This window comes from Hyla sarda, chromosome 4, assembly GCF_029499605.1.
Source record: "Hyla sarda isolate aHylSar1 chromosome 4, aHylSar1.hap1, whole genome shotgun sequence".
NCBI lineage: Eukaryota > Metazoa > Chordata > Amphibia > Anura > Hylidae > Hyla > Hyla sarda.
This window is the reverse complement of record NC_079192.1, coordinates 339153581-339168753: the sequence shown is the minus strand read 5'-3', so window position 1 is coordinate 339168753 and position 15173 is coordinate 339153581. Positions and strand designations below refer to the sequence as shown.

The window sequence follows — 15173 nt, the reverse complement described above, 5'->3', positions numbered from 1 at the left end:
AATTTGCTATTAAATGAAGTCCTGTGATTCCAGCAGCCTTGGCAGGGATTCATGCAATGTGAGAAGTGTAAAATGTTAGATACAGTAACTGGTGACTGGCCTGTAGCTTTCTGTATTATATAACATGGTAGCCATTGACAACAAGCCCCTATTAGGTTGGGTTTCCACTTGACAGTTTTTTTTTGGGACAACTGCCACTGCAGTTTTTGAGCCAACGCCTGAAGTGTATGCAAGAGGAATGGTTGATTTATTAGAAAGATGTATAGTTAATTCCTCATGGATGCACTTCTGGCTTTGACTCAAAAACTGCCAAGTGGAAACGCACCCTAAGTAGGAAGCAGAAATATATGGCACAAATGTCTCACCTTGTTGCCAAAAGTGTCAAAAATATATAGTTTTTGAGGGTCTTAAAGCATTGTAAAGTTGTTATTTTTTACTTAAAGGGAACCCGTCATTAAGTATTACCATATATAGCAAGTGGCAACACGTAATAGAGGTTAATATCATGTGTCCTACCATGTTTGGATGTCTGCTGGCACGTCTGTAAATGTGGCAAAAACAACTTTAATAACTGTCACATGCAGTATGTAAATGAGGCTTAAGTAGTCACCAGGCATGCTCAAGTAGTCACCAGGCATGTGGCCTCCCCACGCTGTACTCCCGCGCATTCAGGCTCTAATCACTCCTATTTAGACATGATTGACAGCCTACCTCTAAGAAATGACATCAGACCCTGACTGAGCTGCTGAATCATACCTAGATAGGTATTATTTGAGCCTGAATAGGAGTGATTACTGCTCTGGTAGCCATGACTACTTTAGCAGCCGCACGCCCAACTGAGCCTCATTTACATACAGCATGTGACCATTCATAAAAGTTGTTTACTTCACATTTATAGATCTACCAGCAGACATCCAGACATGGCAGAACACGTGATATTAACCTCTATTATGTGTTCCCACTGATTATATAAGGTAAAACTAGTGATTGGTTCCCTTTAAGGTATGATTTAAGGTAGATAATCGATCTAGGTATCTAACTAATTGAGAGTAGCAACCAGAAAATATAGTCTATGTCATGCGGCTTTTAACTTCTTGTGGATTACATGGGAAATGTGATTTTTATTATCTTTTTTTTTTCAACCTTCTGCTTTTGTTGACTTTGATCAATAGCTGTGCACAATGAAAGCCTTTTCATATTACAGGGCATCACAGGCTGAAATACAGCTGTAAGGGGCATAGCTGAGACTGGAGATGGATGCATTTTATGGATGTAGCCTTGTTAGGTGTATATTCAACCCAGGTCAAGTCTGTGAATTATATGCGTTGTTTAAGATGGAAGCTTGGCATCAGGCTGAGCATGAATCCTAAGATTTCATTTAATGTGACTTAGATTGAATTTGCTTAGATTGCTTGTTAAATGAAAGGTTGCTTGTCTCGCCACGGATCTGAAGCACCGTTCCTAAAAAATCAATAGAAATTCTGATGCCGAACTAAGGAAAATGATAAAAGAAAACCATACGTTGCCTAACACTTGTGTTTTATGTTACAGAGTGCTGTATGGAAATAAGATCACAGAAATCCCCAAAGGACTTTTTGATGGCCTTGTATCTCTTCAGTTGCTGTGAGTGTTGTTATGATTATACATCATTTTATTTAGTTTTACTCTTCTACAGCAGTAGGTTTATGGAATTCATAGCCATTTAAACCTGTACTACAGGAGAAAAGGAAACCATTGATCTTATCTCATAGAGGGCTGAGTATTTCAATGCTGAAATAATAAATCTCCAACACATTTTTGCCTGCTACAAGATTCTAGGTTTAAAAAAAGACTTTTTACAAGAACCTAAGATTATTTAGGTCAACTTGTGCTGAATGTATCTAGAATTACCATATACAGTATAAAGAAAGACCACATTTCACATGTGTAGCATTTTATGGTACATTTGGTGTATTGGTTTCACTTGGTGAAGTCCTGAATTAGCATTTGCAATATCACACTTGTCCTTTTCTCCCCTTCATTGTTTATTATATGCATTGGGCAGCCCACTGACGTCTATATGCACATTATAAACCAAATAGATTTGTCTATGTGTTTGATATAAAATTATATTTAAAAAAAAAGCTGCAACAGTTTTATTTATTTCTACAAAAAGGCTTTTATGTGACCTATGTTCTGTTTAATGACAAATGCTTCTATGTGTAAGCAGCTGATATTATCTCCCACTGTGTGCGATCTCACCGGATGATTACAGAATGTTCCCTCTGCATAAGTCATTGACAAGGTCACAGAGTTGGGATTGACTTGTGTAATAAAATGGAGCTCTAAATGTCTGTAATGACGTTTCATTTTGTTCACAAATATGAATCCCCAACGCCATATTTTCGCTCCCACAACGTATATAAAGTAAAAGTGCCCATATGTTGAGGAATAAACAGCTTATGCTCCTTTGTTGTTGACCTTCTGGTTGCACACACTCAGATTACAGTTAGTCGAGTCTTCATATACAAAGATGTAACATGTAGCTTCTGGGCCCCATCTGGGCAAAATCTGTAACAGGGCCCCATGTGCCAAAATAATACTGGTCTTTTATGAGGCACATGTGCCTTGGGACCCCCTTAGGTACCAGTGTCCGGATGCGACTGCTACCTCTGCACCCCCTATATTTATGCCCCTTATTTCAGGTTAGATTTCTTCATAGTGGGAGTCATAGGGCCCTTTGACGTAGCAATGTTTGTTCTTGATAATTGGCCAGTGTAGGTTTCAGCGATTATCTGATGAATGAGAAAAAAAATGCCCATTTGTCATCCGATCTAATCTCTTATGTTGGCTTAAAGTTTTTATTCAGCTACATATTGCCCTGTATAAACGACGGCTGTGTTAGCTGACCACGATGAAATTGAAGAGCCGCACAAACAATCCAGTGATCATTCGTGGGGCCCGACCTGCACAGTAATTCAGCTGTGTTAAGGCTCAATAACAGATTGCCGATCAACAAGAATGATATCAGTAACTATTTCCTTGTGCTGAGAAAAATATCAGAAAGGTCAGGTTTTTACCCGTCCTTTCTTATTTTCCTCAGAGATATATGACTTCAGAGATATCTAACAGCTGCTATCTACTACACTCAACTAACTTCACGCCTTTCAATGAATTCAACGGCTAATCCGGTGTTACTGAAGACTGCTGTTTAACAGACTAGTGTTAGTAAATCCCCTCCCCATGCCAATATTCCCCTCCCCCTGCCAATGTTTTTAAGATTAGGTCCAATCCTAAAATTCACGAAATGTCTGAAATACACCTAGAGATGATGTGGAATAATACTCCATCTATTTTAGAGTTTAGTTCCATTATGCATTATAAAGTGTGGGTGATGTGTGAGTCAAACAATATCTGTGAAGGGTACAAATGAAATATTATTTCCAAATATTAAATTTGAAATATAGATTAAAAAAACAATAATTGCCTTATCTTCCTTTTTAGTACGGTAAGTACAGTGCTAAACAGTTCAAGTAGGAGCATGTCAAAAATCCATCTTGTAATAGATATGTTTGGAACTTGTGTATATTGCTAGGCACATGGAGGAAGGCTATTCCGCAAACCACATGTACTCAGGTAGCTGTGTGCCATTCTGCCCTATATTACGAGATGGAAGGATTTTTAATGACATTATCCATGGCCATTTTTAAGCCTGTAAAAGAGGCAATTCAATAATGCTGTGAGCCCCTTGGGTAATGGAACAATCACTGAATAATGCCATAAAATACACACTATGCATATACTATGTTACATTTACATCCATCCTATCCCTGCTTTTAGAATTGGTTCTGGACTTCTTGTGCGGCCCTTCATTATCAAGCCAAATACTTTTTTTAATTTAATTTTTTATTTTTTTCAGTGTCCTTCATTTTGTAGAATAGTTAATATGGAGAGCATTATTCTTTGATTGACTAGAGGGGAATAATTTATATTTGATATAGATTAAATGACTAAGCCAGCTTTTATTATTATACCAAACTAAAACCCTAGATTGCAAGCTAGAATCCCTTGTTAGGAAATTGGTTTTGAAGAATAAACTAATGCATGAATCTGTTAAATGAATGTAAAACACTTTCTCATTCTGAAGGTGACTATTGTAGTAATAATGGTAATAAAAGCTTGCAGTATTCTAGGTGAGAATGTGGCTACATATTGTAAGTTAAATTACATCTGCAAATGAGATTTGGATCATTATATCATTGGAGATAAATGTAGGAGTTTCTTAGCATACTTTAGGTTTTTGCAATAGTTTCCCCACTGAAAATCTTGGTTATCGCAAGGTCCATCATATAATTCAAAAGCTATTGGAGTAATGACGGCTAGGTCACTTATTGTCACTGCGGCTCCATTGTTTCTTTAGACCAAAGGCTTTGACAGTTTACTTAGATGATTTTAGTGGAAATGACGGTGGAATTTGTGCCTGACATATGGGATTGCCATTGCTGTAAGGTTCAAATACATTTATGCAAACATTGTTTGTATCTATATCTCTATGTATGTATCTATATTTATGAAAAAACATGAATAATATGATATACACCATATCACTGAATGTTATCACCAGCAAAGACCATACAGAAGGGGGTTCCATACTGTGACAGAAGTGAGACTATGGTACTATTTGCCATGAAGTCTCAATGAATAGTTTGGAAGAGGCCTAAATGCATTTCTGTATGTGTGTGTGTGTGTGTGTATATATATATATATATATATATATATATATAGTATACAAAAAAGAAGATTGCAGCAGCACACATTGGTCAAAAAAATTGAGGCTATTAGCACACTTTTTTGATCAAAAACGTGTCCCCCATCCACCACGGGGAGGTGGCCTCATTTAGGATGGGACCCTAACACACATTCTGAGCCTAACACTCAGATACCAACTCACCTCTGCTGGGCATTTAGCCTCTGACTGGGTGACATGCTGGATCCATATACAATTTAAAACACCACCTGTGAGAAAGGGGGAGGGGTGCACAGCTAAAGAGGGTGCCATTCCCCCTGTGTAGTAAATACAAGCAAAAAGAAAAATAGCCAGCACAACAACCTAATACACGGGTGCACACTGCTGTGGCAGATACAGAGTATACAAAAAAGAAGAGGCATATAGCCTCTGACTGGATGACATGCTGGATCCATATACAATTTAAAACATCACCTCTTTGAATTCTACGACATAATAACTAGATATGTAGGACTAGATTTTTTAGTTCTTAGAAAGTCTTAAAATTAGAACAACTGTAAATGAATAACAGCAATGATCCTCATTATTTATGAAGCCATGTGTAAAAAAAAAAAAAAAAAAAAAAAGGGGGCCATCCCATGAATCAGTAGCTTGTAGAGCCACCTTTAGCCAGAATAACATGAAGTAATGGTTTTCTGTATGACTTTATTCGTCTGGATTAATTTTACCCCCCTCTTCTTTTGGGGGCTATGATTCATGTGCAGCTCTCTTTAATTTCCACAATAGCATTTCATCAATTGGGTTGAGTTCTAGACTTTGACTGGCCATTGCAACACCTTGGTACTTTCCCTTTTCAGTAATTCTGTTGTATATTTTCTGGTGTGCTTTTTCTGGTGATCATTATCCTGTTGCATTAACCAGTTTCAGCTAAGCTTTAGTTTTTCAATAGATGGCCTCATATTTGACTTTAGAATACTTTATTTTACCAAGGAGTCCATGTCACCCCTCCACTACTATGCTTAACAGTTGGTATAAGGTGTTTGTGTTGATAGCCGTGTTTGGGTTATGCCAACTGTGATGCTGTGCGTTTTGGCCAAACATGTCCCCTCTGGTCTTGTCTGACCAAAGGACATTGCTCCAGAAGTCTTACAGTTTGTTCAGATGCAACTTTGCAAACCAAAGCTGGGCTGCTGGGTTCTTTTTAGAAAGAACTAGTTTTTTGGACGTAACCCTACCAAACAACGATATGTATTCATTTATTTTTTTTTATTGTTCTGGCATGAACATAATACATGCTAACTAAGGCCAGAAATCAAGATACAGTAAGGCCATTAATTGAGGAGTCATGTTAAACTTAGCTTTGTGTAACTAGTTAGGAGAACCTACAATATCTCAATTTCAGGAGAACAGTACAATATCTTAATGCCCAGGAATAAAAAAAAAAGGCTTGCTAAATCTGTATCTATAAGCAACCATTGCTAAAAGGGTAAGATTGAAACATATTCTAGTTAATACTAAGGCTTAAAAAAAGCAATTGTGGCCAGAATGTTTTTTATACATACACACAGGTCCGCCATCAGGGGGGTACAACCGATACCTCTGTAAGGGGCCCGGAATCCCAGGGAGCCGGGTGTCAGTGAGTGTCTTTAGTGTCAGTGCCCTGACACCATGTGACCTGAGTAGGTCAGCGCACAGGGACTTGGAACAGCGGCCTGCCGGTGATGTGCCAGAGAGAGAGCAGTGCAACAAAAGAAAAGCCTGCCCTAAGGAGGACAGCGGATGGGACACATGTGAAGTGTAAAAAAATAAGTAAATATAATAATATATGACTGGGGCCGGGACAGAACTATAATATGCTGGGGCCTGTAGTCCGGGGGGGGGGCAAGGGTTGAGGCCTACAACTATATGGGGGCAACAATTAGCAGTAGAGTGGGGCCCACAACAACTACATGGGGGCAAGTGAGGGGCCTATAACAATTTTATGGGGGCAAGTTGAACAGATGGGCCTACCCAAACTTTATGGGGCCCCCATGAAGTTTGGGTAGGTCCCTCTTTTAATAGTTACCTCCATATAGTTTGGGTAGGCCCCTGTGTTAATAGTTGCCCCATATAGTTTGGGTAGGCCCCTCTGTTAATAGTTGCCTCCATAATGGGGACAACTATTAAAGGGGTATTCCAGGCAAAACCTTTTTTTATATATATCAACTGGCTCCGGAAAGTTAAACAGATTTGTAAATGACTTCTATTAAAAAATCTTAATCCTTCCAATAGTTATTAGCTTCTGAAGTTTTCTGTTTAACTGCTCAATAATGATGTCACATCCCGGGACGTGAGTCATCAGAGAGCAGTTAGACAGAAAACAACAACTCAACTTCAGAAGCTAATAACTATTGGAAGGATTAAGATTTTTTAATAGAAGTAATTTACAAATCTGTTTAACTTTCTGGAGCTAGTTGATATATGAAAAAAAAGTTTTGGCCTGGAATACCCCTTTAACAGAGTGACTTACCCAAACAAGGTGAAACAACACAACCAACTTAAATATTGCTTATATTGCATAACCCCTTAACGACGCCAGGCTTCTGCAGTTTAAAGGAGCTGAGCGTGCTTCATAACTGGTGGGTCCCGGCTGCTGTTAACAGCTAGGACCCATGGCTAGTGCCGGATATTGCTGATTAATGCCGGACATCTGCCCAACCCTTTAGACGCTGTGATCATAGTTGATCGTCTGCATGCAGTAAATTATAGCGCATCAATAACACTGATCAATGCTGTGCTATAGCAGGCTCTTTTGGCACAGCACTGTTCAGTATATGCAATCATATCCTACCAATTTTTTTTTAAATGTGTTTAAAAAAAAACATATTAAATGTGATGAGCCCCTTCCCTAATAAAAGTCTGAATCACCCTCCTTTCCCCTTTTTCTAAAAACAATATATAAATAGAAACAAACAATAGTTTATGTCGCTTTGTGCATAAAAGTCCAGAATTGCATATTTTGCCCACTTCATATGCCATAATTTTTTTTATAAAAAGTGATGATCAAAACCTGTGCAGAGGAAAAGTTGACCAGTTGTCCATAGCAACCAATCAGATTTAATTTTTTTAGGCCTTTTTAAAAATGAAAGAAGCGATCTGATTGGTTGCTATGGGCAACTGCACCACTCCTCCTCTACACAGGTTTTGATAAATCTCCTTCATATTTTTTAAAGTAGTAAAATAAAACAAAACCTATATAAGTTGGATATCATTTTAATCGTATAGGACTACAGAAAAAAGATAAGGGGCTTCATTTACTAAGCTGAAACCGACCAGTTTTTGTCTGGTTATTTTGGCGCAGAGTGTCTGAGACATGTCTGCACCAGCCTGCGCCAGTGTGCTACAGTGTGCGCCTGAAAAGTCCGACAAACCAGACATTGCACTGTGAAAAGCTGAAAAAGGGGCATAATGAAAAGCTGCACTGTGAAAAGCTGAAAAAGGAGCACAATAAAAATAATTAATTACTGAATTCTTTACAGAAATCCTTACTGAAATCACTGATGAGGGTCTGACTCACTTTTTACTGTCTTTGTAGTTCTAAAAGAAAAATAAATAAATTTGGGGGTGGGTACTGGGGGGCGGAGTTGGGATAGACCCTAGGACACGGGGCACTGGGGGGAGAGGGGGGGGCTAGGCCTTGTGCTGTGTAAGGGGCCCCAAAATTTCTGATGGCACCCAGCATATATATATATATATATATATATATATATATATATATATATATACATACAGGGGTCAAGTCCTGGGGAAAAAAGTGTGGGAACTCACCCAAGATTTCCACTTAAAGGGATACTCCGTCCCTAGACATCTTATCCCCTATCCAAGGGATAGGGGGATAAGATGTCTGATCACAGGGGTCCCGTCGCTAGGGACCCCCACAATCTCCGGATTTTGTTAAGAGCGTTGGGTGCAGAGCTGGAGGCTCGTGACGTCAGTGCCACAGCCCCTCAATGCAAGTCTATGGGAGGGGGCATGACGGCCGTCACGCCCCCTGCCATAGACTTGCATTGAGGGGGCATGGCCGTGATGTCACGAGCCTCTGCCCCTCTTCACCAGTCATTCATCACAGAGCATAGTTCACTCCATGCACCGGACGTCTGGGGTGCCACAGACATCTCATCCCCTATCCTATGGATAGGGGATACGATGTCTAGGGGCAGAGTACCCCTTTTAGGGCTGGTCCTGCAGGACTCCTGCTAATGGGAACTGAGTTCCTGCTGTGGAAAAAGTGCAGGAACTCCGTTCCCATGAGTTCCTGCAGGACTTGAGCCCTGTATATAAATATAGATAAATTAAGTGGTTTTATTAGGATACTAGTGCTTTGGACAGCAAAGAACAAAACAAATGGTGCAGGAGGATTATTACATTGAACTATATGCTGGTAAATGTTATATGTCAAGGAATCTTTCCTTTTGTTTCATGGCATAGTAATATAAGCTGTTTTACAATATGGTTTTTATTTTTTTCAGGCTACTGAATGCTAACAAAATAAATTGCCTACGGGTAAACACATTTCAAGATCTCCAAAGTTTAAATTTGCTCTCCCTGTATGACAACAAACTCCAGACGATCAGCAAGGGTCTATTTGCTCCTCTAAAATCCATTCAAACCCTGTGAGTATATAAAATCACAATTGTTTACTGTATTAAAGTTTAAAAACATGTTACTATATCCTCTATTAATATACATGAACTCTGCTTTCACTCAAGGGCAACTGATAGATCATTAGGATGAAGTATTGTATGTTCTATACATATTGAAGTGCTTTTGTATACCCCTCTATAGAATATATTTAGCATATTGTAGTGTAGAGAGTTTTGTGCTTATGGAGACTTTTATTTATTTTCTGAGAAATACGCTTGCAGTGGAGGCAAATAACCATGAAAAAGCTTTCAATGCCATCCATTGTGTATTATCTTAATCATAGTGTACAAATCAAGGCTGCACCAATGAAAAATTCAATTTTGTTCAAGAGGAAAATATTGGAAAAAAAAATTATTTTTTATAGATGTTGATAATAAAACTTAATTCACCAAATGCTTCCAGTAATGTCCCATTTGTATGTTCTAGAAGATTAAGGTCCATCACACAAAGTTGGTTGGAAAGCTCCATCAATGAAACTCTGTCATGGGAGAACAACTAAGTGTCATTTGACCTCTACATAGCCTTTTGGGCCAATTTCTTGCATGAGTGTGCCACAGGCTTTTCTCCTGCAAAGCAAGGATTTTGGAAATAGACAAGGGAAGATGTTTGTCAAATCCTCATTAAAATACTTGTTAAATCAGATTTGGATCATAGTTTCATAGTGTATTGACATAATTCCACACAGAAACCTCTTCAAAACCTAAAGGGGTTATCCGCATTTTGCAAGGCTTCATATCCTGCTGTTGCCAGATAGAATTAGGTAAAAACCTCTGGTTACCTAGCCCCAAAGCTAACATTCACCTCTGTCTGGTCTGGTATCTTCTTACCACTTTTAAGACGAGAGCTCGGATCAGAACCTGCCAATTACTAGGCGGAGTAGTGTTCCTTCTCGGCCAGTGATTGGCTGAGCAGCAGGTCCTGCGACAAGCTCCTTTCTAGGAAGTAGACAGAAGATTGAGGGACCAGACAGATGCAAATGAGAGCTGCAGGGGGGATAAGCGCTAGGTAAGTACAAGTTTTTTTTTTTTTTTTTTTATTCCAGGCCACAGCAGAACTTGAATTTTTTTTGCAAAGTGTCAGATATCCCCTTTAAAATGTCAGTTCATGAAGCAGATTTGCACATATATGTGGATTTTGAAGTGAAATCCATGTGGAATTTGCCTTTAAATGAATTAGTGTAAACATACCCTAGTATACTGTTTTTATTTTGCTTTATATTTAGCTAATTTATTAGCATATGTTATTTGTGTGCACAGTATTATTTTTAAGACATTTATGATGCTGACTATCTCAGTTCAGTAAAACTGCCACTTCTGGGGACCAGAAGGAGCAAAACGTGAGCTGCATGGAAACATTGGGGGACTTGAGGGTAGATATGCAAAAATTCTGTGGACTCTTCAAGGCAATGGTGACAGCAAGGAGCATAATAATAATAATAATAATAATAATGTATTTTTTTCCCACTTTGAAGGTCCAAAATATGATTCCTGCAAACAAAAAACAAACAAAAAGGATGAATGCAGGACATGGTCACCCCTGATTAAACTTTCTGCTCTTCCGCAGACATTTAGCACAGAATCCCTTCGTGTGTGACTGCCATTTGAAGTGGCTCGCTGATTACCTGCAAGATAATCCAATAGAAACCAGCGGCGCCCGATGCACCAGCCCACGCCGCCTCGCCAACAAGCGCATCAGCCAGATCAAGAGCAAGAAGTTCCGTTGTACAGGTAATTAATTCCCAGGGCTGCCTCTTCTACTAAGATATGAACATTTCCAGATAGGCTTCTAATCAAATCAGCAAAAACAGTGTTTTCTGTAATGGATATCACTGAGCAGCTTTTTTTCAATTACATTTGGTAAATTTGGTTAGGACTTCGACAAAATCAATTACACAGATAGGTTTAAAAAAGAATAAGTAGGAGAAATGGCTTGTCGTTTTCTTAGTAACATTAATCCGTAATTTTGTAAACATAGATTTAATCTTTCAAGTATATTACGTGGATGTTTTAAAGGTTAGATTTTTTGTGTAATGGTTGCGGGATAATGCTTAGCATTACTAAAACAGAGACATTTTGTCAGTATGTTTAGTCAGTTTTACCATCAGTTCCTAAGGAGCTAAATGAAAGGTGAAAAGCAATATGGCTGCTAATCCTGTAGTCACATTTGCAAAAAATTGTCACCAAAACAAAACCTCTGACCTTTAACAACTGCTCTGACCTCGCATTTACTAATATATGTCCAGTTTATCAGGCTTGAAATCTGTGCAGTTAGCCAACAGTATATTATATTTTCTTCTTTCTTGCTTATTAAGAAATAATTATTTTGAATTTGACTGATGAAATATTAATGTACACAGCAGTCAGGGTGGTAGGGCTCTGTTCACACCATTTGAAGATGAGTCAGAATATTAATGTGGATTTTTTCTTTTTATTAAGTACTGACAAATCCTGAGGGATCTCACTGACTCTTAATAAAGTCCCACAAGGATTTGTTATTCCTTATGCCAAAAAGAGCACCAGACTGCAATAATATATCTGTCTACATACACAGTGATCATCAGGATAGTTGAAGGTGAGCACACAAGCTTATGGATAGACTAGACACGTTTTTTGGCAGCTTGGTATTATGGCCCAGAACAGGGCTGGCCCAAGACATTGTGCTCCCTGGGTCCAAGAGTGAAATGCTGCACCCCCCAAAAAAAAAATGTACTGTGCCATAAATTTGCACTGCATATTCAAGAGCTCCACAGAAATGCACATTAATCTGCAGCATTAGGTAGGCAGCAATTCCCCCACATTGGGTAGGTAGCCTAGTTTCCCCAGATTAGATAGGCAGCATAGTTTGCCCTACATTAGATAGGCAGCATAGTTCCCCCATATTAGGTAGATAGCATAGTTTCCCCACATTAGGTAGGCAGCATAGTTTTCCCACATTAGATAGGCAGCATAGTTTTCCCACATTAGATAGGCAGCATAGTTTCCCCACATTAGGTAGCATAGTTTACCCACATTAGTTAGCATAAGTTCCCCACATTAGCTTGCATAGTTTCCTTACATTAGGTAGCCGTTTCCCTGCATAAGGTAGCATAGTTTCCCCACATTCGGTAGCATCGTTTTCCCACATTCGGTAGCATCGTTTTCCCACATTAGGTAGCATCATTCCCCCACATTAGGTAGCATCATTTCCCCACATTAGGTAGCATCATTTCCCCCCATTATGTAGCATTGTTTCCCCAAATTAGGTAGCACAGTTTCCCCACATTAGGTAGCATTGTTTCCCCCACATTAGGTAGCATAGTTTCCCCACATTAGATAGTATAGTTTCCCCACAATAGGTAGCATAGTTTCCCCACATTAGGTAGCACAAGTTCCTCACATTAGGTAGCATAGGTTTCCCACATTAGGTAGCATAGGTTCCCCACAATAGGTAACATAGCACATATACACACAGACACACACTCATCTGGCCGGCGCAGCACTTCTCCTCTCTGGCGGCAACTTGACAAGTGACCTCACTGATATCCTCCTGCGCGGGTCTGCGAAGGAACATCACTTGCGTGATGTCCCTCATCAGACCCGGGCCAGCTGGCCGCAGACTCACTGTTCTATATTGGCCGCTGCGCTATCAAGCAGGTCGGGCTGCGCCGGCGCTGCAGCCACTTTAGAACAGTGAGCAATGGTGCCGCAGGGCCGGCCCGATCATGAATCTAGGTGGCACACAAAAAAAAAGGGGGCAGCAAAGTGCCGCCCCTGAAAAGCACCACATTTAAAGGAGTACTGCAGCCATAGACAACTTATCCCTTATCCGCAGGATCTCCCGTTTGGGGACCCGGAACTGCCGTGGCTCTGCTTTGATAATGCTCATGTTGTCCACCTCACTAAGCTGTCGACAGACATGCCCCCTCAATTCAGCTCTATAGGAGCGGTTTGGATTCAAGAACGCTGCATCTTCGCCTCTCCTGTAGAAATACATGGAGGAAGGGTGTCAGATGCGGCATCATGTTGCGGCAGACACGCCGCCTACACGGGGAGAGCTGCAGAAAAGCCGGGGCCCCCTGCAGGAGGTATAAGCCTGCAATACTCCTTTAAAGGGTATCTCTAACCACTGTCCAGTGCAAGGACTTCTGTTTACATTTTCCAGCATTTTCTGATTCTGTGACTTCCTTCGAGACTAGCACATTCTGGACACAGATTTGCCAGAAGCCCCATAGATATCTGTCAGCATGCCAGAGCACACTAGTTTCTAAGCGAGATGGGTTCAGAAGCTTCTGGGAAATTTAAACAGAAATCCTTGTGCCAGGGCAGCCATTAGAGGTAACCTTTAAACATTTGGTTAGCTGAAAATAATAAAATAAAATTAGCATTTGCTAAAGGTTAGTAGAATTCTGGTTATTTGGCTGCCTTTACATCCCATCCTGATTAACCGTAATGTTTATGGCCCATATAGAGTATGTACAGTATTTAGATATATACACACATATACAGTAAAGGTTCCATCGTAAACACCATCGTCACACAGCTTTTAAAATTGTGAATTTTTTGCTCTGAAAAAAATGCACTGCTTTTTTTTTTTCCTCTTTTTGTCTTATCGTGGTCCCTAGACCAAACTGTATATTGAATCAGATTAAATAAATGTTTGTGATACAGAAAGAATACATAACTCCCGTTCCACCTGTACTAAGCCCATATATCTTCATCAATTTCCTCTGCAGGCCATTCTTGCCTTCAAGCTAAACAATGAAAATCAATGCAGTGGCATGCTTATTAACAATGTTTCTGTCTTCTTCAAAACATCAGCAGTACCTAGAAATAGTACATTTACACTGACGGTATCAATTGCCAACACTGGTCACAGTACGGGTCTTATATGTAGGAATAGAACACTAATGTACAGACGCGGCAGGTGTCATGCTTGTCATGGGTATTTAGTCATGACTAGTACATTGTGTTGCTGAAGGTAATTTAAACATTGGAGTAATAAACTTCTCTGTGCCAATATGTAGGGTAATGTAAGCAACAATATGAGACTAAAATTAATGTAGCGTTGATTTTTACAAGCCAAGCACAGGTTTTCAAAAACACTATTGTTCTGCTATGGTTATAGTGTTTTTTCTTTTCCTTTCTGTGTATCTTACTATGATTTGTTTGGTAAATGGCACCCAGAGTATAGAATAGTATGATGAAATGAGCAGCATATCCGTATACCGTGCACTGCACTTTATGTTACAAACATCAATGTTCCAAAAGTAAAACATGAAAACCAGAGCCCATCACCATCTACATTTGTGGGAGCATTGAGATCATAAATACATTTAATGACAGATGTCAGATCAATGAATAAGAGCAGAGTTATAGGGGTTGATCGTGTAGTCAATGGCTTTAAAGGGGTGGAAAACAAATGTTTTCAAATAAACTGGTGCCGTAAAGCTAAATAGATTTGTAAATGACTTCTGTTTAAAAATCTTAACCCTTCCAGTACTTATCCTCTGCTGTATTCTCCAGAAAAAGTTGTGTAGTTCTTTCCAGTCTGACCACAGTGCTCTTTGCTGCCACCTCTGTCTGTGTCAGGAACTGTCCAGAGCAGGAGCAAATGTCCTCTGCTGCTATGGACAGTTCCTGAAATCAACAAAGGTGACAGCATAGAGCACTGTTCTCAGACTGAAAAGAACTACACGACTTCCTGTGGAGCATACAGCAGCTGATAAGTACTGGAAGGGTTAAGATTTTTAAATAGAAGTAATTTACAAATCTGTTCAACTTTGTGG

The 15173-nt window shown here is 39.5% G+C and overlaps 1 protein-coding gene across 2 annotated transcripts in view; it reads left to right on the top strand.

Annotated features, from left to right (window-relative positions):
* SLIT3 (slit guidance ligand 3) overlaps nucleotides 1-15173 on the top strand; it is a 574817-nt gene that overhangs the window by 441653 nt on the left and 117991 nt on the right. For both annotated transcript variants that reach the window (XM_056516502.1, XM_056516503.1), the window contains 3 exons: nucleotides 1552-1623; nucleotides 9235-9378; nucleotides 10973-11136. In XM_056516502.1, the coding sequence (XP_056372477.1) occupies nucleotides 1552-1623; nucleotides 9235-9378; nucleotides 10973-11136 (380 nt within the window). The remainder of the gene's footprint in view (nucleotides 1-1551; nucleotides 1624-9234; nucleotides 9379-10972; nucleotides 11137-15173) is intronic.